This window comes from Oryx dammah, unplaced genomic scaffold (genome assembly GCF_014754425.2).
Source record: "Oryx dammah isolate SB20612 unplaced genomic scaffold, SCBI_Odam_1.1 HiC_scaffold_10, whole genome shotgun sequence".
NCBI classification, from domain to species: domain Eukaryota; kingdom Metazoa; phylum Chordata; class Mammalia; order Artiodactyla; family Bovidae; genus Oryx; species Oryx dammah.
Genome location: NW_024070194.1, coordinates 17456756 through 17478919, shown reverse-complemented (window position 1 = coordinate 17478919; position 22164 = coordinate 17456756). Strand labels below are relative to the sequence as shown.

At 40.8% G+C, this 22164-nt stretch overlaps 1 protein-coding gene across 7 annotated transcripts; it reads right to left on the bottom strand.

The window, feature by feature from the left end:
- Nucleotides 1-5359: 5359 nt before the first annotated feature.
- Nucleotides 5360-21376, bottom strand: DSN1 (DSN1 component of MIS12 kinetochore complex). 7 transcript variants are annotated; one of them, XR_005722273.1, is made up of 11 exons: nt 21052-21376; nt 19279-19321; nt 18540-19051; nt 16737-16810; nt 16028-16100; nt 14378-14465; nt 10362-10421; nt 9786-9860; nt 8362-8509; nt 7090-7177; nt 5360-6290 (listed from the first exon to the last, which is right to left on the bottom strand). XR_005722273.1 is itself a non-coding variant. In XM_040247372.1 (11 exons), the coding sequence occupies exons 2-11, from the start codon at nt 19304-19306 to the stop codon at nt 6187-6189; spliced, it is 1062 nt and encodes a 353-aa protein (XP_040103306.1). In that variant the 5' UTR covers nt 19307-19321; nt 21052-21376; the 3' UTR covers nt 5361-6186. The 7 variants fall into 7 exon arrangements, 5 of the variants coding, with proteins under 5 accessions (XP_040103305.1, XP_040103306.1, XP_040103309.1 ...); XM_040247372.1 differs by having other exon boundaries at nt 5361-6290; nt 18728-19051; XM_040247375.1 differs by having other exon boundaries at nt 5361-6290; nt 18728-18832; nt 21052-21334.
- Nucleotides 21377-22164: the final 788 nt, after the last annotated feature.

Genomic DNA, 22164 nt, shown 5'->3' with positions numbered 1-22164 from the left:
ATCATAAAACTTGGAAAAGCAGATGAACTCTGGTATTACTGGCAATGCTACAGAGCATATGTTGAAGGCAAGAGTTGTATACAAAGACCCAACAGGTTTTCAAAAACAAAACCAAGAATTATCTGCTTGTATTCTGACAACATAATCCAGCTGACAGCTATCTTGTTTATGGAATGATTCTACCAATGCTTCATTCCAGAAATGAAAAATATTTGGAAAAGGAAAGGTTGGAATTTAAAATCCTATTACTAATAGACAATGTACCTGGTCATCCTGAATCTGTTTGCTTTGAAAATGTCAAAGTTGTATTTTTATCTCCAAATACAACCTCAATGCTTCAGCCACTTGACAAGCCATCAGTTGGTCAAGGCCACATACACCTGCCCAATATCTGATGACATATGGTCAGCAATTAATGCAGATTTTAATCTGGACACAATGCAGTGCTTAAAATCATTACTATTGCCAATGAATAATGTTCATCAGAGATGTAGTAAGTGAATTAAAACCACACTCTTAATGCCTGCTGGAAGAACTTATGAAGTCATGAATGATTTTAAAGGTTACTGAGGTTCGATGGAGAAGTTAGGAAACTCATTCACATAGCAAGACAAGTTGGTGCCAGAGGATCTGCCAACACGCTTGATGAGAAAGTGGAAGACCATATTGAAGGGCACTGAGAAGTGTTAATGGAGTTATTGGACAAACTTGTGGAGCCATCTACTTAGAAAGAGGAAGGCAAAGCAACTGAAGCAGAATCAGCAATGTGGACACTATTGAAATTTGCCAAAATGTTTCAAATTTCACAATTTCAAATATATGGAATATGACCCTCAGATGAAAAGAAGCATCATAGCAACTCCTCACGATCACCAAAGGATTACAATTGCTGCAGCAACACTTCAATGAGTTAAAGAGACAACTCCAATTACAATGTTTTCTCAAAAGCTTTCAGCAAAACCACCTTCAACTATATCTTGTGGATCCCCAAAATCATCTACTCAGACATCCAACCATGGACACTGTAATGTCTCAATGATCCTCCTTCTGATGTACAGTTAGAAAGTCAATAGTAGCCTAAAGCTATGTCACAATGCCTCACTTAATCACATAGGCACTATATCGTCTCACATCATCTCTGAGGAAGGTAAATACAAGACAATACAATATCTTGAGAGTGAGACCACATTTACTCATGTTTTATTACAGTATATGGTTACAATTGCTCTATTTTATTATTGTTGTTGTTAATCTCTTAATGTGCCTAATTTATAAGTTAAACTTTATTGTAGGTAAGTAAATATAGGAAAAACCTTCGCAATTAGAAAGAGTATGTGTTTGTATATGTATATATATATATATATACATACATACACATATACATATATATGATTCACTGTGCTGTGTTGCAGAAACTAACACAACATTGTAAATCCACTATACTCAAAACAAAACCCCCCAAAAATACCCAAAACTAGAATCCAAAACAGGGCTCCTAATTCCCAGTCCTCCATTATATCACCTCTACTACAACCACCAGTCACACCATTTCCTCTGAGTGCAACCTGAGTAGATTTTCCCAGACGATTACATTAAGCAATCAAAATGTACACAATATATTCCCTTCCTTGAAAGAGTTTATAATATAACCTATTATTTCTCTAGTATTAAATATCACTGATTAAAAGCAAGATACTTGTTAACTAAAGTAGGGCAAAAGGAAGAATATTACCAAACATCTCTAAGGCTCCAACTATCTGTAACATTCACCAAATACAATTCCTGAACCAAACTTGAGGGGAGAAAAGACTAGTACCTGGGCACAGCCTTTTACTAATTATTGTGTTAGTTAACATTTCCTGAATGCTACATGGGTTCTAGTTGACCCTCCACTCCTATCTTTGTGTTCTTGGTTGGATTATTAAGCCTCTACATGCCTGAGTTCCTCATCTATAATGAAAAAAAAAAAAAAAGAGGCAATCTCAAGTTGTGTGTATGCATATAGAATGCTCAGATCTTATTCTGTTTCTGTGCTCTATTTTGTATACTTATTGGAGATACAGAGACACTTCTTAATTCTTATAAACAAAACTTCCAAAACACCAAGGACTTCTCTGGTGGTCCAGTGGTTAAGAATCCACTTTCCAATGCGGGGGACTTGGGATTGATCCCCGACTAGGGAACTAGATCCCAGATGCCACGTGGACTGCATGCCAGTTATAGGTCCATGTGCTCTGGAACCCACATGCCGCAAAGGAAGAACCAGTGCAACCAAATAAATACGTTTTAAAAATGTAATACAGTGTACTAAATAAAATGGGGCGGGGGGAGGTACAATCACCTTTGGAGAGAGGTGTCCTCTCCCCATTTCACAGAAAGTAAATTGAGGATAAGGATGAAGATTCACTCCAAACTACACTCTTTCCACTGTATTATTCTGCTTCTGAAAGAGTGGCAATTAAACACCACTCCTCTGATTTTTAAAAGCTTCCTTGGGGCCATCCAGTTTCCCTTCATGCTCTCCTCTGGACATTATCTTATTCTTAAGGCTTTAATAACTAGGTATTGGTAACTTCAATTTTATCCCTAGTCTAGGTTTTCCTACCCAATTTTCTACCTGTATATCCAACAATCTAGTTGAAATCTGTTTGATATGCCAAATTTAACTGAGAATTTTCCCATTTAATTAACTGCTCATTATCTACCCAGTTGGAGTTTTTACCTTCCTGCATGCACATTCTTTTATTTTTTAGGCTCTTACTGCACAATTGCACTCATCTCACATGCTAGTAAAGTAATGCTCAAAATTCTCCAAGCCAGGCTTCAGCAATACGTGAACCGTGAACTCCCTGATGTTCAAGCTGGTTTTAGAAAAGGCAGAGGAACCAGAGATCAAATTGCCAACATCTGATGGATCATCGAAAAAGCAAGAGAGTTCCAGAAAAACATCTATCTCTGCTTTATTGACTATGCCAAAGCCTTTGACTGTGTGGATCACAATCAACTGTGGAAAATTCTGAAAGAGATGGGAATACCAGACCACTTGACCTGGGTCAGGAAGCAACAGTTAGAACTGGACGTGGAACAACAGACTGGTTCCAAATAGGAAAAGGAGTACGTCAAGGCTGTATATTGTCACCCTGCTTATTTAACTTCTATGCAGAGTACATCACGAGAAACGCTGGACTGGAAGAAACACAAGCTGGAACTGAGACTGCTGGGAGAAATATCAATAACCTCAGATATGCAGATGACACCACCCTTATGGCAGAAAGTGAAGAGGAGCTAAAAAGCCTCTTGATGAAAGTGAAAGAGGAGAGCGAAAAAGTTGGCTTAAAGCTCAATATTCAGAAAACGAAGATCATGGCATCCGGTCCCATCACTTCATGGGAAATAGATGGGGAAACAGTAGAAACAGTGTCAGACTTTATTTTGGGGGGCTCCAAAATCACTGCAGATGGTGACTGCAGCCATGCAATTAAAAGACGCTTAATCCTCAGAAGAAAAGTTATGACCAGCCTAGATAGTATATTCAAAAGCAGAGACATTATTTTGCTGACTAAGGTCCGTCTAGTCAAGGCTATGGTTTTTCCTGTGGTCATGTATGGATGTGAGAGGTGGACTGTGAAGAAGGCTGAGCGCCGAAGAATTGATGCTTTTGAACTGTGGTGTTGGAGGTCTCGAGAGTCCCTTGGACTGCAAGGAGATCCAACCAGTCCATTCTGAAGGAGATCAACCCTGGGATTTCTTTGGAAGGAATGATGCTAAAGCTGAAACTCCAGTACTTTGGCCACCTCATGCAAAGAGTTGACTCATTGTTAAAGACTCTGATGCTGGGAGGGATTGGGGGCAGGAGGAGAAGGCGATGACAGAGGATGAGATGGCTGGATGGCATCACGGACTCGATGGACTTGAATCTGAGTGAACTCTGGGAGATGGTGATGGACAGGGAGGCCCGGCGTGCTGCAATTCATGGGGTCGCAGAGTCAGACACGACTGAGCGACTGAACTGAACTAGTTGCAGCAAGTGGGATCTAGTTCCCTGAATAGGGATCAAACCTGGGCCTTCTGCACTGGGAGCTTGGAGTCTTAGCCACTGGACTCTCAGGGGAGTCCCCCATCCACTGTTCTTTAACTTGTCAATCTAACTCTTATAGCATTCCTGTGGTATAGAGTCCATCATTCTCCCAATTTTACAAATAAGAGGTTAAGTGACTTTTTCTCAGTCAGTAAGTAGTAGTTAGGCATTTAACATGGAGGTGACATGCCTGCTGTGTTCTAGACACTATGAATGACGCCTCCTACTCACCCACTGCTAACTCCCAGCCCAGGCAGTCACTCTGCACCTGACCACTGCAGACTATTAAAGAGCATAACTGGTCTCTAATATCCACACCTACTTGCTTCTAACTGTTCTCCAAAAACTGGAGTGATCTTTTGAAAATAAAGTTCTTCAAAAGTGAGGGGACATATGTATACCTATGCATATATGGTATACATGGCTGATTTATGTTCATAGATGGGAGAAACTAACAATATTGTAAAGCAATTATCCTCCAATTAGAAATAAATTTAAAAAAAATTAAGTTCTGATCCCATCCATCTCTCAAAACCTTTCAGTAACTTTCAATTATCTTTGTCTCAGGTGGTTCTTACACTGGCACTTAGCATTCCTGCTTAACCAGTTTTTACTTTTTAGTATCCCAGAATGTTTTATTCTCTCTTCTCAGGCCTTTTAAAATGTGGCTCCTTTTACCTCAAATAACTGCCCTATTTAACTCCTTTCTCCTTCCCAAGTCAACTAAAACATTACTTCTGTGGAAAAGAGGTTTATTCTTGTTCTCTGTGCCCAACAGACTGTGAGAATCATGAAAAGAAGTCCTAAGACTGTTTTTGTTCTTTGCTCTCTTCCCAGTTCCTAGAACTGTGCATGGCATTTAGCATGGGCTATGTAAATATATGAAAGAATGAAGAATGTGGGATTTCCCTGGTAGTCCAGCAGCTAAGACTCAGTGCTCCCAAGGCAGGGGGTCCTGGATTTGATCCCTACAACTGGATCCCACAGGCTGCAATTAAGAGTTCACATGTTGCAACTAAGAAAAAAAATATCCTGAAGGTCACAACGAAGATCAAAGATCTCATGTGCAGCAACTAAGACCCGGCACAGCCAAATTAACTAAAAAATTTAAAAAATAACTTTTTTAAACAATAAGGAACACAGAGAAAAGCTAGGGAAAAGCTAGGATATATCACCTCTCACTAACTGGTGCATAGTCCAAGCTTTAAGACTTAATAACTGCATATTTAAGTGAACTGGGTTCTGTTCTATTAGGAGGATCAGAAAATAAGAGACATTGACAATAAATTAGTTGGTGTTTTATTGGCTGTTAATACTGAGGTGTAACTTCACGCTACTGTTCACTTCTGGGTCCTGACAAAGAATCCTATTTTCTGCTAAGCCTTCCCTGCTTTTTCATTTTTTCTATACACGAGGATAAGGGAAAGCTTTTAAGAACATGCAATCTTATAATGCAAATCATTAACAAATATGGAGAACAATGAAAAAGAGACACTTAACCCCTTCTTGATCCCTGGCTGGGGAACTAAGATCTTGCATGCCACATGGTGTTGCACGCTCTCCTAAAAAAAGCTAAAACACATTATAGACATCAGGATATAGAGAATGAGTGTTATTATCTTCAATTTGGGAATCTTGTAAGGAGATATATGTATCCATACAATGCAAACAATGCTCACAACTCCTCTACCTAACATCACCCTCAAAGTCACAGGAGATCAGTCTCATCCTGTTTACAACCAGAATGATCCCTAAAATGCTTACTGGATTTGGTCCTGAATGACTTTAGGTTGTTTCAAAACCTCAAAAACATCTTTGGAGTAGGGAGATTTCTGACCACAAAGGATATTTCAAAGAATGGGCTACTAGTTCGGAACGTCATTCCAAAGCAAAGTCTCAAGGATTTTGCTCGTTCTTGGAAAAAGCTTGTGTATGACATTCTTTCAAATGCATAAATTCCATTTTAAGAAAAAAAGTCAGTGCTTTACAGTCAGCCAGTTATCTTCAAAGGCAACAGGGCAGATGTCACAGCTCAGCCCGCTGTGCACTGGGGCACTCTTCCGGTTTCTCTCCTCTAGAGCACCTTGTGGCAGGAAAGCTGCATTAGGTCACTGACAAGATTTAGAGCAATATCTGCTAGGTTGTTTCTGTAACTGAAGCTTGAGCAGTTTTCGAGCTGGTGAAGGATCTAACTGTTGAGTGCTTCTCTTCCCTGCAGAGAAAAGGAGCCAAAAAATACATTTCAATTGAATTCAAATACCACTATTGAAAACTTACTGTGTGAATACTGTGTCAGACCCTGAAGGGTATTTGAAGGACAACTTAAGAGTGCATCTGCCTTCAAGGAGATGGCTCTCCGGTAGGAAAGCCAGCTGCAACTACAACCACAATACAATCTGATGGGGACTTCCCCAGTGATCCAGTGACTAAGAATCTGCACCCCAGTGCAGGGGGCCCGGTTCAATCCTTGGTCAGAGAACAAATACAACTAAGAGTTCACAGCCTGCAACTAAAGATCCCACATGTTGCGACTAACACCTGGCACAGACAAATAAATAAAAAAAAATTTTTTTTTAAGTAATGTCAGTGTCCCTTGGTAGATTCTTGAAGAATGAAAAGAGAAAAAAGGCAATGGATAGATATTTCTTGTCCTGGATCTACCCAAACAATACAGTTTGTCAGTTTGTGGAGATTTAATTCTCAGTCTACTGTGCTCCTGTCTAAAAATTTCCAATTAACTTTGAGTACCCACAATAGTAACTGTTATTGTGAGGGGGAAATAAGTCACCAGATACAGGCTTTACCCTTGGAAGCCTTTGTTTGTATACACACAATGCAAACAATGTTCACAACTCCCCTACCTAAAATCACCCTCAAAGTCACAGGAGAAAATCAGTCTCATTCCCTTTACAATCCGAATGACCCCTAAAATGTTTTGAAGGGCAGTGTACATCCGAAGGGCCATTAGATGTAAAACAGTGCAAGCTCTGATCCCCTTAAGACAGGCTTACCAAGCTGTACTGACACCTCCTGGAGGCACTGGGTACTTTCGGCCATAAAGGCGTGCAGCTGCTTCACGGATCCTTGCAGTTCGTCCATCTGCAGACAACAGACAACTGTGAACTGTAAGGGTGCACGGCTTCTGCCTGGCTCCTCAAACACACTAGGCAAGCTCCTGCTCAGGAGCTTTGCTTTTGCTGCTCTTTCAACCTGGAATGCTTATGCCAGACATTTTGTTTGCCCTTTCACATCCATACTCACCCCTCTCCACACTGCTCTAACTCCTGAGCAGACTGACCTGCACAACCTCAACAGGATCCCAGGTCCTCTGGCTTCTGGGTGGGCTTGACCAAGAGGGAGCCAAGTAGGAGCTGAATGAGCTCAGGGTATTTTTACCTGGGCCTGCTCCTGGAAGGGTCATCTGGAGTTACTAGTGTCTCTCAACTGAAGACCATGGCTCTTTCAGAGCAGCCCACCATACAACTCCCTGCCAGGTACCACAGTAACTGTTTCACCCTCCAGCTGAGGAGTAGGAACAGCTTAGCTGCCTCTTAGCCCCAGATCACTTCACTTCACTTATGAATTCCTGATACCCACATCTTTATACTCAGCCCCTTTGTAAACAGACTCTCCTTACCATATATCAAATGCCACCTGCTTCCTGTTCATATTGGGCTGACCAAAAAGTTCATTTGGGTTTTTGTAAGCTCTTATATAACCTGAACAAATTTTCTGGCCAACCTAATACTCAATATAATGGAGAATTCCCTGGTGGCCCAGTAGATAAGACTCTACTTCCAATTCATGAGGTGCAGGTTCAATCTCTGGTCAGGGAACTAAGATCCCACATACTGTGTGGTGCAACCAAAATAAAAGTAACAGAAACAAATTAAAAAGTCCAACTTGAGACCTCATGCCGTAAGTTTAAGATGGTATTTTGGCAAAAAAAACAAAAACAAAAAAACTGGGGTTGACATTCTTTAAAAGGTCCTCATGGCTCACTTTCCCATTTCTTTCAAGTCTTTATTACGGTGGCACCTAAGAAGGGCCTTCAACCCCTCTACATAGCAAACTGAAGCCCTCCCGACACATTCTCTTTCTCCACCTGACTTAATAGCATTTATCACCATTTACTTGTTTATTTTCTTTCATTGTCTCTCCATGTTTCCCCAAGGTAGAGTTGAATATACTTATCTAATTACACATGTTCTCCAGCTCTTTTAACAAGGATGGGAAGGTATCAAAGCTGGATAACTCAGCCAAAGAAACATGACCCAACTCACCACCAACTCCATACAATCAAAGAGTTTAGTCTGATTCTGCAATATCTTCTGGTAGTCAGGTTTTGTATTAAGGACTTCACTCTGGGAAGACCCAACATACATTCTAGGTTCCACTTCAACTTCAGTATTTTTGGTTTCAGCTGATCCTCTAAAAACAAAATAAAACAAAAAAGCTTTCAAATAATTTTCCATGGGAAAATAGCAAAGATTTATTTACCTAGGGAAAACACTTCCTAAAAGGCTTTACTAACCTGAATCAATATTCTTCTACCCCATGGTGAGCATAGGCTCTCTTACTAAAAGGAGATTCTGGTTTTTATACCTCTGGACTCCAGGAAATGCTAGAAGGTTAGTTGACTCCATCTAACAGTAAGGTCCATTTACAAAAAGGACTACTCCTGGAGAAGAGCCTGAAGTTAACATCTATGATCTTTCACCAAAAAGATGTTGGCCCACTTCAATTATCTAAAATAACTCAATATAATGGAGAGTTTATGAAAACTGCTGATGACTCTTTAGTCATAACAAACCAATGAGGTAGGTAGTAATATTATCCTATTTTCAAGTGAGGAACCTCAGATTAAGTGGACTGCTCAAGGTCACAAAACTAAGGAGTAATTAGGATTTGAACAGAGACAGTCTCCTTCCAGAAGCTTTCCTGTTAATATAAACTATGGCCCGTAAAAAGTGTTTATTCTGAAACTGCCATCTTACGCATTATTGGTCTTCATACATAGAGCATTTAAAGGGTGAAGAAAGTAATAAGCATCAATGCTTGGATTAGGGAAGCTTCTCATACTGCACTCAAGGTGCCTCTCTACTAGGAGGCCACTTTCGCAATTACTATTTTAGCTAATGTTTTATAGTTGTGTTTCTAGCTAAGGTTCTGTTTGGGGAAAAAAAGCTAAAAATCACTGGTTTGGACAGTAAAATGAAACCAAAATCTAGCACTTTCCCATTTTATTATGCCTTCAAGACCCAAAGATCGTCTCTCTCCTGTAGACCCACTTCCATCACCTCCTTCACCCCTGTGCCTCCATGAGGGCCCTGGCTGTGGTTCTCTCCCACAGTCGCAGCTTTTCAAAGGCCATGTGCTCACTGAAGTCCCTTCATACTGTTCCTAGACCAGCCCCAGGTTGCCAGTTACAGGGCAGAAACATGCCTGTCTCCCCCAGAATGTGGAAGAGCAGCCAAGGGCACAGAACAGAGGCAGTTCTGTTCTTTGACTGAAAATAGTGACAACTCTTCCTTCCCAGCCCCCTCACTCTCCATTTTCAGTCACACTGTTTGTATATATTCTACAGAGATTTGATGAGTTGACTGGCCTGTAAGACTGGATTCATCATTCAATTTGTACTAACAGAACTGAAATCAAATCAAAAGTCACAAGGTAAAACCTTCCTATTTCCTGTCATAGAGCTAACCTTGATAGGATCTCTTCAGCCTCTTCCTGGTAGCGCAGCAAGAGCTGATCCCAACTCTGACGTTCTAAAGAAAACCTACAGAAGCAGGAAAAAATTCAGTTAACTCTTGATCATCTCATTCTGAATCACTCAGGGCAACCATACATTAGGTGTCTACTCTGATTCTAAGATGTGAATAAAAAGGTCATTAAAAAATAAAAAAGATTAGAAAGCACAACCAAGTCAGAGAATATTAACTTAATCAAATCAAACATGAGTCTTTACATCAAATCTACATCCTTAGTCTCTAGACTCCATTCTATGAAACTGGCCATTGATACAGTCCATAAACCACTCCAGTGTCTTTGCCTGAGAAATCCCATGGTCAGAGGAGGCTGGTGGGCTACAGTCCATGGGGTCAAAAAAGATTCGGACACAACTTAGTAACAAAACGACAACAGTACATAAAATCCCAGTGTGCAGCTTTCTAATACTGACACGCTGAAAAGGATGTTTACTATTCATTTTTCCTGGGTTGAGTTATTTCCCCCAGACAAATTTAGAATTTCCCAACAAAGTTCACTCATTTTCACTTACTTTGTTATATATTCCTTCATCTCAGCCACTGATGTTTCCAGAGCCAAATCTGATACTCTTCTAGAAAAGACACGATTATGAGATTAACAGAAATCTTCCAAGAGTGTTTGCTTTTAGTATTGGACATCTCACATAATTTTAACAGCAATAAAATATGTTCAGAATATTTAGTCTTAGACTCGAATTCACTTTTGCACTAGGTATTAGCTTTCTCACTGGGCTCTTCATTGTCTGTTTCCCTCATCAATTTGAATTCACACGTGAACCAATTAACCTCTCTTCAAATATTCCTTTTGTATTTTTCGTTTCTTAAAAATTCTGTGACTCTCCACTACATTCAGAAGAAAAGCCAAAACTCCTTAACCTGGCACTTAAGGTTCTCTGTGTTCTGGCTCTGTCCAGCTCATTATCTTTGATTCCTACTGTTACACTTTATCTATTCTACCCATATAATGCCACTCAGCCTCAAAATATCTGCCAGTTTCAATCTCCAAAGTTTTGTTTCCACCATTTCTTTTTATATAGCCTCTTGCCTTCCCACTAATCAAAACCTTAATAGCTTTTTCATACAACTGTCTTTGCACTTAAGTTGAAGTGCACTTTGCACTCAGTTGGATATGTTCTACTAAAACCAATAGCTTGGCTAGTAGGGCGATTGATTCTAATGGAAAAGCAGGAGGCATTGAAAATGCCAAAATTTTGCAGATGTACTTGTACTCTACCTGGCAAAGGCAAATCAGCTGTGTCACCTTTTATGTTTTTCTTTCAAAGCCTGTGACAAACAGCCTCTATCACCTCTAGCAGCAATACAGCAGCCTGTGGTTTAAATACACTGCATTAAAAGGGAAGCAACGTCGAGCTAACATAATGTTCATTGCCTGAATAGCAATGTTAATTCTAAGGATCTATGGAAAGGCAGACCTCTGTGAAGTTCAAAGTGTAAGATCAAGTCATGTAATTTGTTGCAGGATGGGGAGAGGGCCAGGTGTTGCCCCTACTGAGGGACTATCAGTTTCGGGGGGAGAAGGCGGGGCAGGCAGCGGTGGAGGCTGTAAAAGTTCTCTTAATATTCTTGCTGGCCAACAGCTAAAAACGTGACTTTATCTACAACTGTCATGGCTAGCAAAAATATGAATGCTTTTCGTCTCATCTTCACATATTTGGTTCCTCCTCACCATCCAGGTCTTACAGGTCCCAGTGCAAACGGCAAATCATTAGAGGACTTCTCTGAACACTCTAGCTTAAGTTGCCCACTGCTTTAAGTCACTATCATATTACCTGCCCAATCAGATTATCACTGAAATCATTCAGATTATATCTGAAGTCATTATTTTCTAATTAATTTGACTGTCTCTCCTACTACAATGAATAAGAAGAAAGATCTTGTTTGATTATTTATCACTCTATCTCCAGCTTCCAGAAGAGCATGGTACATAGAAGATGCTGGATAAACGTTTGATAAGTGAATGAACAACTGTCTAATTAAGTCTCATTTCTCCAAAGAAGCCACACGGATTGCAGATTGCCGACAGGCATGTGAAGATGCTCGACATCACTATTAGAAACGCAGTCACAACGGTAACGAGGGGCTTCCCTGATGTCTCGTGGTAAAGAATACACCTGCCAATGCAGGAGACATGGGTTCAACCCCTGACCCAGGAATATCCCACATGCCTCGGAGCAACTAAGCCCAGGCGCCACAACTACTGCGTCTATGCTACAGAGCCTGAGAGCCGAAACTACCAAGCCCACGTACTGCAACTACTGAAGCCTGTGCACCCAGAGCCTGTGCTCTGCAACAAGAGTAGCCACCACAACGAGAAGCCCATGTACCGTGACTAGAGAGTAGCCCCTACTCACTGCAACTAGAGAAAAAATCACGCAGCAACAAAGACCCAGCACAGCCAAACATTAAATAAATAAGCAAATAAAATTATACGTAAAAACTACAATGAGGTATCACCTTATACCCATCAGAAATGGCCATCATGAAAAAGTCTACAAATAATAAATGCTGGACAGTGTGTAGAAAAAATGGAAACCTTCCTAGCACTGTTGGTGGAAAGGTAAATTGGTGCAGCCACTATGGAAAACAGTATGAAAGTTCCTTAAAAAAGTAAAAACAGACTTACCATATGACCCAGCAACCTAACTACTGGGCATATATTCTGAAAAGACAAAAACTAATTCAAAAAGACGATGCTGTGAAAGTGCTCACTCAATATGTCAGCAAATTTGGAAAACTCAGCAGTGGCCACAGGACTAGAAAAGGTCAGTTTTCATTCCAATTTCAAAGAAAGGCAATGCCAAAGAATGCTCAAATTACCGCACAATTCCACTCCTCCCACATGCTAGTAAAGTAACGCTCAAAATTCTCTAAGCCAGGCTTCAACAATACATGAACCATGAACTTCCAGATGTTCAAGTTGGTTTTCAAAAAGGCCTAGGAACCAGAGATCAAATTGGCAACATCCACTGGATGATGGAAAAAGCAAGAGAGCTTCAGAAAAACATCTATTTCTGCTTTATTGACTATGCCAAAGCCTTTGACTGTGTGGGTCACAATAAACTGTGGAAAATTCTGAAAGAGATGGGAATACCAGACCACCTGACCTGCCTCTTCAGAAACTTGTATGCAAGTCAGGAAGCAACAGTTAGAACTCAACATGGAACAACAGACTGGTTCCAAATAGGAAAAGTAGTACGTAAAGGCTATATATTGTCACTCTGCTTATTTAACTTATATGCAGAGTACACCATGAGAAACGCTGGGCTGGAGGAAGCACAAGCTGGAATCAAGATTGCTGGGAGAAATATCAATAACCTCAGATATGCAGATGTCACCACCCTTATGGCAGAAAGTGAAGAAGAACTAAAGAGCCTCTTGATGAAAGTGAAAGAAGAGAGCGAAAAAGTTGGCTTAAAGCTCAACATTCAGAAAACGAAGATCATGGCATCCGGTCCCATCACTTCATGGCAAATAGATGGAGAAACAGTGGAAACAGTGGCTGACCTTATTTTGGAGGGCTCCAAAATCACTGCAGATGGTGATTGCAGCCATGAAATTAAAAGACACTTACTCCTTGGAGGAAAGTTAAGACTAACCTAGACAGCATATTAAAAAGCAGAGACATTACTTTGTCAATTCCAGTAGTCACATATGGATGTGAGAGTTGGACTATAAAGAAAGCTGAGTGCCAAAGAATTGATGCTTTTGAACTGTGGTGTTGGAAAAGACTCTTGAGAGTCCCTTGGACTGCAAGGAGATCCAACCAGTCCATCCTAAAGGAGATCAGTCCTGGGTGTTCATTGGAAGGACTGATGTTGAAGCTGAAAATTCAATACTTCGGCCACCTAATATGAAGAGCTGACTCATTTGAAAAGGCTCTGATGCTGGGAAAGTTTGAGGGCAGGAGGAGAAGGGGACGACAGAGGATGAGACGGTTGGATGGCATCACTGACTCAAAGGACATGGGTTTGGGTAGACTCCGGCAGTTGGTGATGGATAGGGAGGCATGGCGTGCTGCGGTTCATGGGGTCACAAAGAGTCGGACGCGACTGAGCGACTGAACTGAATTAAAAAAGATACATGTACCCCAACGTTCACAGCAGCACTATTTACAATAGCCAAGACATAGAAGCAACCTAAATGTCCATCAACAGATGAACAGATAAAGATGTGGTGTTATGTGTGTATAGACACACACAGAGGAATATTACTCAGCCATAAAAAAGAATGAAATAATGCCATTTGCAGCAACACGGATGGACCTAGATAGAGATTATGCTAACAAATTAAGTCAGACAAAGAAAGACAAATTCCATACATCACTTATTTGTGGGATCTAAAATATGATACAAATGAACTGAAGTATACACACACACATATAACTGAATCACTCTGATGTACACTAGAAATTAACACAACACTGTAAATTATACTTCAATGTAAAAAATTAGAAAATAAAAAGGCCTTATTCAACTATAATTTTGGAGAGAAAGGGAACTGTTCTTACCCTTCTGAATCTTTAAAACATTTTTGTAGTGTTCCATTACTTTCCAATCTGTCTGCAAAATGTTTCAACTCTTCAGAAAGGGAAGATACTACAGAGAATAAAATTATATGTTATAAAATAAAGAGAATACTTTTCACAGTGAGCTGCTGACAAAGATGTAATATACGTATGGTGGTCTCAGCTCTAGGGTCACCTGTTACATTCTGGCCCTCTCACCCATTCAAAAAAGTGACATGCGAGAAGATTTTACCTTTCTTCTTTGGGTAGGTACAGATAAAATGGAAGACAACTCCTCTTTATAACATTTATAATAGTGTTTTTCACACAACTGATAAAGCAGCAGGTTAAAAGATGTGTTAGAAAAATGTATCTGCATTGACAATTCACTCTTTCAAGAGATCTGATCTGCTGGCATTAGGTGAAAAAACTTATTATAGAAGTCAGAAATGCTAGCAGCAAATAAAAATGATGGGCATAAGGTAAAAACAGGTCTCTGCTTAGAGACTTCACAATTAAATTCAGGTGAGGAATGCAGACGGGAAAAGATATGTTAAATAGCTATCAAAATAAACCTGAACATGTCTAACCTAATTACAGTAATAGTGCAGTTCTGAGATAAACAGCTTTAACTGGCGAGTAAGTCTGACTTCATGTATTTTCTAGGTCTTTTATTTCCGAGCTGGATGATTGTATAATTAGACTGTAAGGAGAATAGCTACTTCCTAGAAAGCTGAAAGCTGACTCCCAGGGAAGAATATTTGCAACTTATGTCACAGACAAAAGCTAATTTCCTTAACACAAAGAGTGCCCGCAAAACCAACATAAAAGAGGCAATATCTCAATTTTAAGAAATGAACAAAGGATATGGAGAGACAATACACAGAAAATAAAGTACAAATGGCTCTCCTCTAAAAATATGAAAAAATATTATCCTCTTCAAAAGAAAAAGAAACACAGATTAAAACCCCCAAAAGACCTTTAAATAATACCTACTAAATAATAAAAAAATCTAAACTTTTAGTTACAGTATATTTATACTAGTTAATTCTAATATATCTTACTTTTACTTGAATATGTGCTAAGAGGCTTGTATAAAAAGGTATTCATTATCCATTCACTGTAATAACAAAAGACTGAAAACAAACCTAAAAGCCCATCAATAAAGAACCATTTAAATGAAATATGGTACATTTATAAAACAGAGCATCATGTAGCTGCTAAAATATCAAGACAGCTTTATCAGTGTGATAAAGAACTATCTGTAAGATAAATTAAGGTTTTAAAAAACAACAAACAAGATTAAGAACAGTGTGTAGAGAGGATTATTCATTTGATTTTAATGGATAAATGTTTAGAAATGCAATACATTTGCAAAGATACCCAAGAGGCTGGTGGCTGTGGTTGCCTCTGGGAGGAGAGGAGCTGAGACTGGGGGTCATGGGGCAAGAGAGGCTTACTTTTAGACCTTCTAAACTTCGTAAGCACATATTCGTATCTTTTTTAATGCAGTTCCCCCCCAAAATGGAAGAGGGCTGGTTGTGTAAGCTAGCAGCTCCTGTAAGTAGCGACCCCGAGAGAGAGGTTTCATCCAACCCTAAAAGAAGGTACAGACCAAGGTCAAAGCTCGAGTATCTGGTCTTAGCAACTTACCTTTGGCTCTGAAACTTTGAAGACTGAAGCCCTCAGTTCCCCTTAGGAAAGGTTCAAGTTTCTGAACAGAGAACTAAATAAAGAAAAGCATTTTCAGTACAACAACCAAGATTTGCCAGGCCAATCCTGAATTCATGTAATCTTAGGACATTTAATAAATGTAAGTAAGCATGATTTAATTCTACACCTAAGATTTTTCATATAAACAAAACAAGAAAATAAAAAGGTAAGGAAAAAATGCTTTGTTCCTAGACTACATGATGCGATTTTTGATTCAGGGGAAAAAATGGTCATTTAATTCACACAAATGACTTGCTTATCTACACTGATGCAATCACCATTTAGTCATATAATTCCAATTTAGAGAGCAGCCAGATCTCAAATGTCTGCTTAAACTTAGGTATGACCTCCACCCACCCTAAAGTCCCATCATTTGCTGCTAATGAGCAAAATATACTAGACAGGGGAACTCTCTTAACTGCTCAGTTAGCCACAGCAACATCAACGGCACTGGTAGAGCCTGATCCAGAGACAAAACTTCTGGGATTAAATCTGGCTTTTAAATTAATCTCACTACAGAGAAACAGCTTTTACTCTTTACTAATAAATCACACAGTCCTGACGTGTCTTTGGGGATGTCACAGTAACAGTTTAAAACAAAAAAGGAAAGAAAAAGAAAACACTCCCAATCCTGAGACTTGACTCTCACCTGGAAACTGGAAAGGAGGAGAGAGCTCAGCCGTTTGCTTTCTGTTAGGTCAACACTGATGGATCTGCAGAGCTCTAACATAAAATATTACCACATTCAAAGAGCTGGACACTTATACAGTTAGCAAAGTAAAAACCAAAAAAACCTGAAAAATTCCCTCCCTCTTGATGCAGCCTAACTTAAGGTAAGAAAACCCAAGCAGTCTTCTCTACATCTATCTTCTTACATCTAATTTGTTCAAGATCACCAAAGAATGAAATTTACCTATCTGTGCATCCTAAATTTAAAGAGTTAAAAGAACCTTTTATGTATTACCTTAAAATCTTGTCTTGCTAAATAAAACAGATTAAAAAAAACAATTTAACTTCCCTTTGTGTTTTATATTCACCATTTGAAGAAAGGAGATGGGAATATTTCAGAATTTTTGTGATAGCCATTGCAGTGTGCTTTAAATACAGTGTCTTAAGAATCTTCCTATAAACTATGAGTTTCACTTTACAGATGGGGAAACTGAAGTTCAGAGGGGAGATACTTGTTTGAAGCCAGAGACAGTAACATTAATAGTAAATTTGTTGAACACAGACTATCTTAAAAGAATTTTATTAAATTCTAACCTTCACCCTCACTTGAGGCAAGTGATTTATCAGCCTAACCATTTAACAAAGGTTAGATGCTGGGCAACTTGCCCAAGGTCACACAGTGCATCAGCCTGAACTAAACAGGCATTTTACATAATTATGCCACTGAATCCTCAAACAGCTATCAATAAAAGATGTAGATACTGCTTTTCCCAATTATGTCCATTTAAGAACATCAATTCTTATACAGCAAAGGAAATTTGCTTTGAGAATTAGGAGATACATGTCTTTTAGCCCTCCAGCCTCAGCTGGCTGTTTTTAAGTTCTTGTGCGGCCTCTCTTGATTACTTCTTCTCACTTTTAGTCATGAAAAATAAGATACCTTCTGCCTATAACCAAAGAAACCTGGGAAGTGGCCGGGAATAACCAGAAAATAACAAATCCTATACGTCAGTAATTTTTTATTACACAGAATTTTAGGTCCACATGCTCTGGAAAATAGATGAACGTAATAAGGGTAACCTTAGGAAACTGAAACTTCTTGGCACATCTATGGAGGAAGTATACAAGCATAACCATGGTAGCAATTTTCTGATATGCTCCATGGCTGTTTTTAGGTAGATTTCCTTCTAAACATCAGACCTTCAGGAAGTGAAGTAATATCTTTAATCATGATAACTTAAAACGAGCTATATTTATTTATTATGTGCTAAGTACTATGTTATGTATCAATTCATTTAATTCTCAGTCTTGTAAAATAGGTATTATTTCACCCCATTTACTGATGAGGAACGTAAAGCAAAGGAGGTTAAGTTGTTCAAGGTCACACAGCTAGTTAAGTTCTTCCTGAAATGTGCTACTTTCCACATTAAATCTTGTACTTCAGTGCTTCCTGAGATGCTATTATTATAAATTCACACAAAATCACATTCAAATACACCATGTCTCAAAAGTAGGTTTTTACCCTAGAAATTTTTATGGGTTCTTCCCTCTGAGATATTTTCAGTTATAAAACCTAAAATCAGGTAGCAACCCATCCACCTTCTATTCTACTTTAGGATACGAGGAAGAAAGCCAGAGGAAATCTTTACTTCTAGCCAATGTGAATGCTGAACATTCACTTAGCAAAGGTGAATGCTGAACAGCTGTAAATCAGATTTTCTGTCCATGGTATAGATGGGTAGCTAATAACATGATATAAACAGCATTGATACTGAATACTTACTAGGTGTTTGACATCAGTACTTATAATCTGAGAATACTCCTACAGATGAGGAAACTGAAGCTCAGAGAGGTGAAGTCATCTGTTCAGTCACATAGCTAATAAGTAGCCAAGTCAAGCCTAACTTCCTGCCATACCTCACTGCCTCTTATCTGAGCTGGAGCTCCAGTCTTGTGTACATAGCACCCCACCTGTGATGCCCTGATGAAAGGGAGGCAGTGACTTCCGCCGGTTTGTTTCCTTCATACTTGCTCGCCGCCAGGACTGCCTCCTGTCTTGATGACAAGCAGACTGCTCTGGGGACAAATGAAGGGACCTGGATTCAAGTTCTTCCTGGTGGCTGAGATCACCACTTTTCCCTTTTTGGGGGCTATGGCCAAGGTGGATTCGTTCCTTTGAAACACGTTCAGTCATCTTCAGGGAGGCGGACGATTTATTACACACTTCCACAGTGTTGGGATCTGATTCCAGTTGACGATCATGAGTCTTAGATGCCACTGGTTCCTCTTCTAGCACTTGTCATAAAAAAGTCAAAATACAGAATCAAACCCATCACAACTAAGAATCTGTGCAAAAAACGTGGCGAAAGGAAACATGCCCCAGGTCATGGAAACATTGAGGAAACATCTCTGCAAATACACAAATAAGTGATTTCAAATCCACCAAGAGCCAGGGAGGTATTTAGGTAAAGCTCATGAACCTAAACCCAAGGCAAGAAGGTACTGAACTTCACAATACTCACCTTCTACTATCTCCGGTCTAGAAGTCATCCTGAGGTGAGAACCCTGAAACAGGAAAATGAAGTAATCTGTTCTCCACATTTCAGTCCCAGTCTTGCTGGGGCTTTACTCCCCCAGAATCAGCCTTGTGCTTTCTCATCTCTTTGAACCACCCCTTTTTGCCCCATGAAATTCTACCTGCCTGACAAGGCCCAGCCCAACCTCACTTCCACACCTCTTCCACAGAACATCAGCAGGGCTCATCATCTCCTGTTCTGAATTTCTACAGAATTTATCACTAGAAATAATCTTATCTTCCTTAACGTATACCCCTCTTAGTTCCCAATCATTTTGTGTTTAACAAGGGCTTAACTGCATAACTCAATCAATGGCATTATGATCTACATGGTCTTCAAAACATGAACAATCACTTTACCCTTTACTTATTAATTCTGCAGATTTAAAGGCCTGTCCATTCTACTTCCAACAATCTCTAAAACTCTTCCAACTTCCAGCTATCTATTTAGTTCAGATCTCATAGTTTCTATCCCTCTTCCCCACTTCCCCCAAGAATCAAACAGCCGCTCCACGAGTTTTTCCTCCATGCAGCATTGTTCCTCTCCAATCCATTCATTCTTTATTTTTTTGAGCAGCTTGTGGGATTTTAGTTTCCCAGCCAGGGACTGAACTCCGGCCCTTGCAGTGAAAGCTCGGAGTCCTAACTACTGGACTGCTGGGTAATTCCCTGCAATCCATTCTTTAGACAGCAGCAGATTCCTCCAGTGTACTAAACACCTTCCAGAAGCTAGTCCTAACTGATACCTACTCCTGCTTTCTCCTGCTACTCCCATTCCAGGCACCACTTTTTTTTTTAAGTTTCTGTTTCTTTTTTAATTGTGCTGAAATATGCACAATATAAAATATACCATCTTAATCATTTTTAAGTGTACAGTTCAGTGACATTAAGTACATCCACATTGCTGGCTACCATCACCACCATCCCCCCAGAAAACTCTTCATTTTCCACGCACCACTTCTGAATCTTTGTACACATTGCCATATAACTTATTCTTCCTTCCCAATCGAGCTCAAGTGTGAAGCTTTCATGCCATGTCTCTTTGGCAGACTTGGCAGCTCCACCTCTGGGCCTCCCGGGCACTGGTTGTAAAGTCTGTTTACATGTCTCCAGGGGCCAGACTGTATTTCTTTCTTTCCTTTTTAAATTTTTTTTTTTTTTTTTACAGACTGTATTTCTAGTTCCTGTCACAGACAAGTAACTGACTGGAAAAGGGCAGGGACACGACCGAGCCTCTCCCTCCACCACCAATAAAAATCCATACGGGGTCGGGGGAGTGCTTAGTAAAGAAAAATAAATATATGTGAAGGGACAAGGTGGAAAAAATAAGAGAATAACGAGGGGTAGTAGGATCAAGGATCTAAATCATCACAGTTATGGCTGTATCATTCAGATGAAAGTCTGGTTACTTAACAGCAACCACTGACACCTTCTAAGTGCTTATTACGTGCCAGGACTTGTGTGTGTGTATGTAAAAACTGTATGTGCATTACTGCGCCATTTAATCGTTGCCACAGCTCTGGCAGTACCATCAGGGGCAAAAAAAACCACCCAAACTTGTTAGGCAGCCAGCCTGGAGAAGAGGCGAAATTCGAAGCCTGGCCTGTGTGACCCACCTCCACCCCGCTTTCAACCTTCCACCAACAGTGACGTCTAGACCATGGGCTCTGCAAACAGGTCCCGAGCGAGAGGCGCCGCTGGCCCCCGGGTCTCCTCTTACCCGGTTTCGGGGGTGACGACGGGCAGGCAGGGTGTGGGCTGAGCCGAGTTGTCTGAACCCAAAGAGGCTGGTGCGGGGGTGAGGGAGGCCTCGTCCGGAAACAGGCCTGAGACTTTTTCACCTCAGACAGACGCCTGTCCAACCCAGAGCCTCCGTCTCCGAAACACAAGGCCGCAGGTCACTCTCTTCCGAGACGCCAGGTTACCCCTGGACGCGCTGCACCAAGGCCGCTGCCCCTTCCAACTCTAGGACAGCTACATTACCTTCCGGCGGCGCCAGAGCCGCCCCTTAGAAAACTCCCGCCGCCTAACGACGCATGCGCGGCCGGTGGGCTCCCGGGATCGTGCATGCGCACAACGCCGCTTCCCCGAGGCGCATGCGCAAAGCGATGTTGGCGACTTGTGGCCCCGCCCGGTCTGTCCAAGTTCTTCCCCGCCGAATATTGGCTAAGTTACCACCTTCCCGACGACGGCACTCCCAAGGGCCCCCTGACTAGGTACCATTACATCGTCGTGTTCTTTGCGCCTGACATGCCCAGAGCCTTTCCAAGATGAGGGAGCAGAGGCCCAGAAAGGTACTTGCCAAAGGAATTCATTGAGTGGGCAGTGATGCCCTGTCCGCTCGCTAGGCCACAATCCCTCTCTCCATTTGTCTTAACTCTAAAATTGTGGACCATGACTCTCCCAGGGCAGACTGGGACCACTTTTTCCAGTTCTCCTGTAGCATAGTCCCTCTTTTTGTGGCCCCTTCCAACACCTGGGAAAGTTCAGGATCTCTCCTTTCACAACCTCATTGCAGACCTCCCCCTCCCCAGATTGCTTGCCACTTCTCATAAGCCCCATTGCTTCTGCTCCTTTGCTCAGCCTGAGAAGCCCTTCCCTGATTATTCTTGGCAGAATTCTCCAATTTTAAGCCTCAGTTGAGGATCCAGTGCAAGCCTTTCTTCTCTGAGGCCCCAGGCGGGAAACCAGATGCCCTTTCTGTGCTCCCAGGAGCCCAGCCTGTGCCTGGCACACTGTCCATTGCTGGTTTGGGGGCTCCCAGATAGCATGCTGCTGCTTCAACACCCAGCATGATGCCATCAGAGTGTCAGCTTGCACGTGCAGGCCTTCG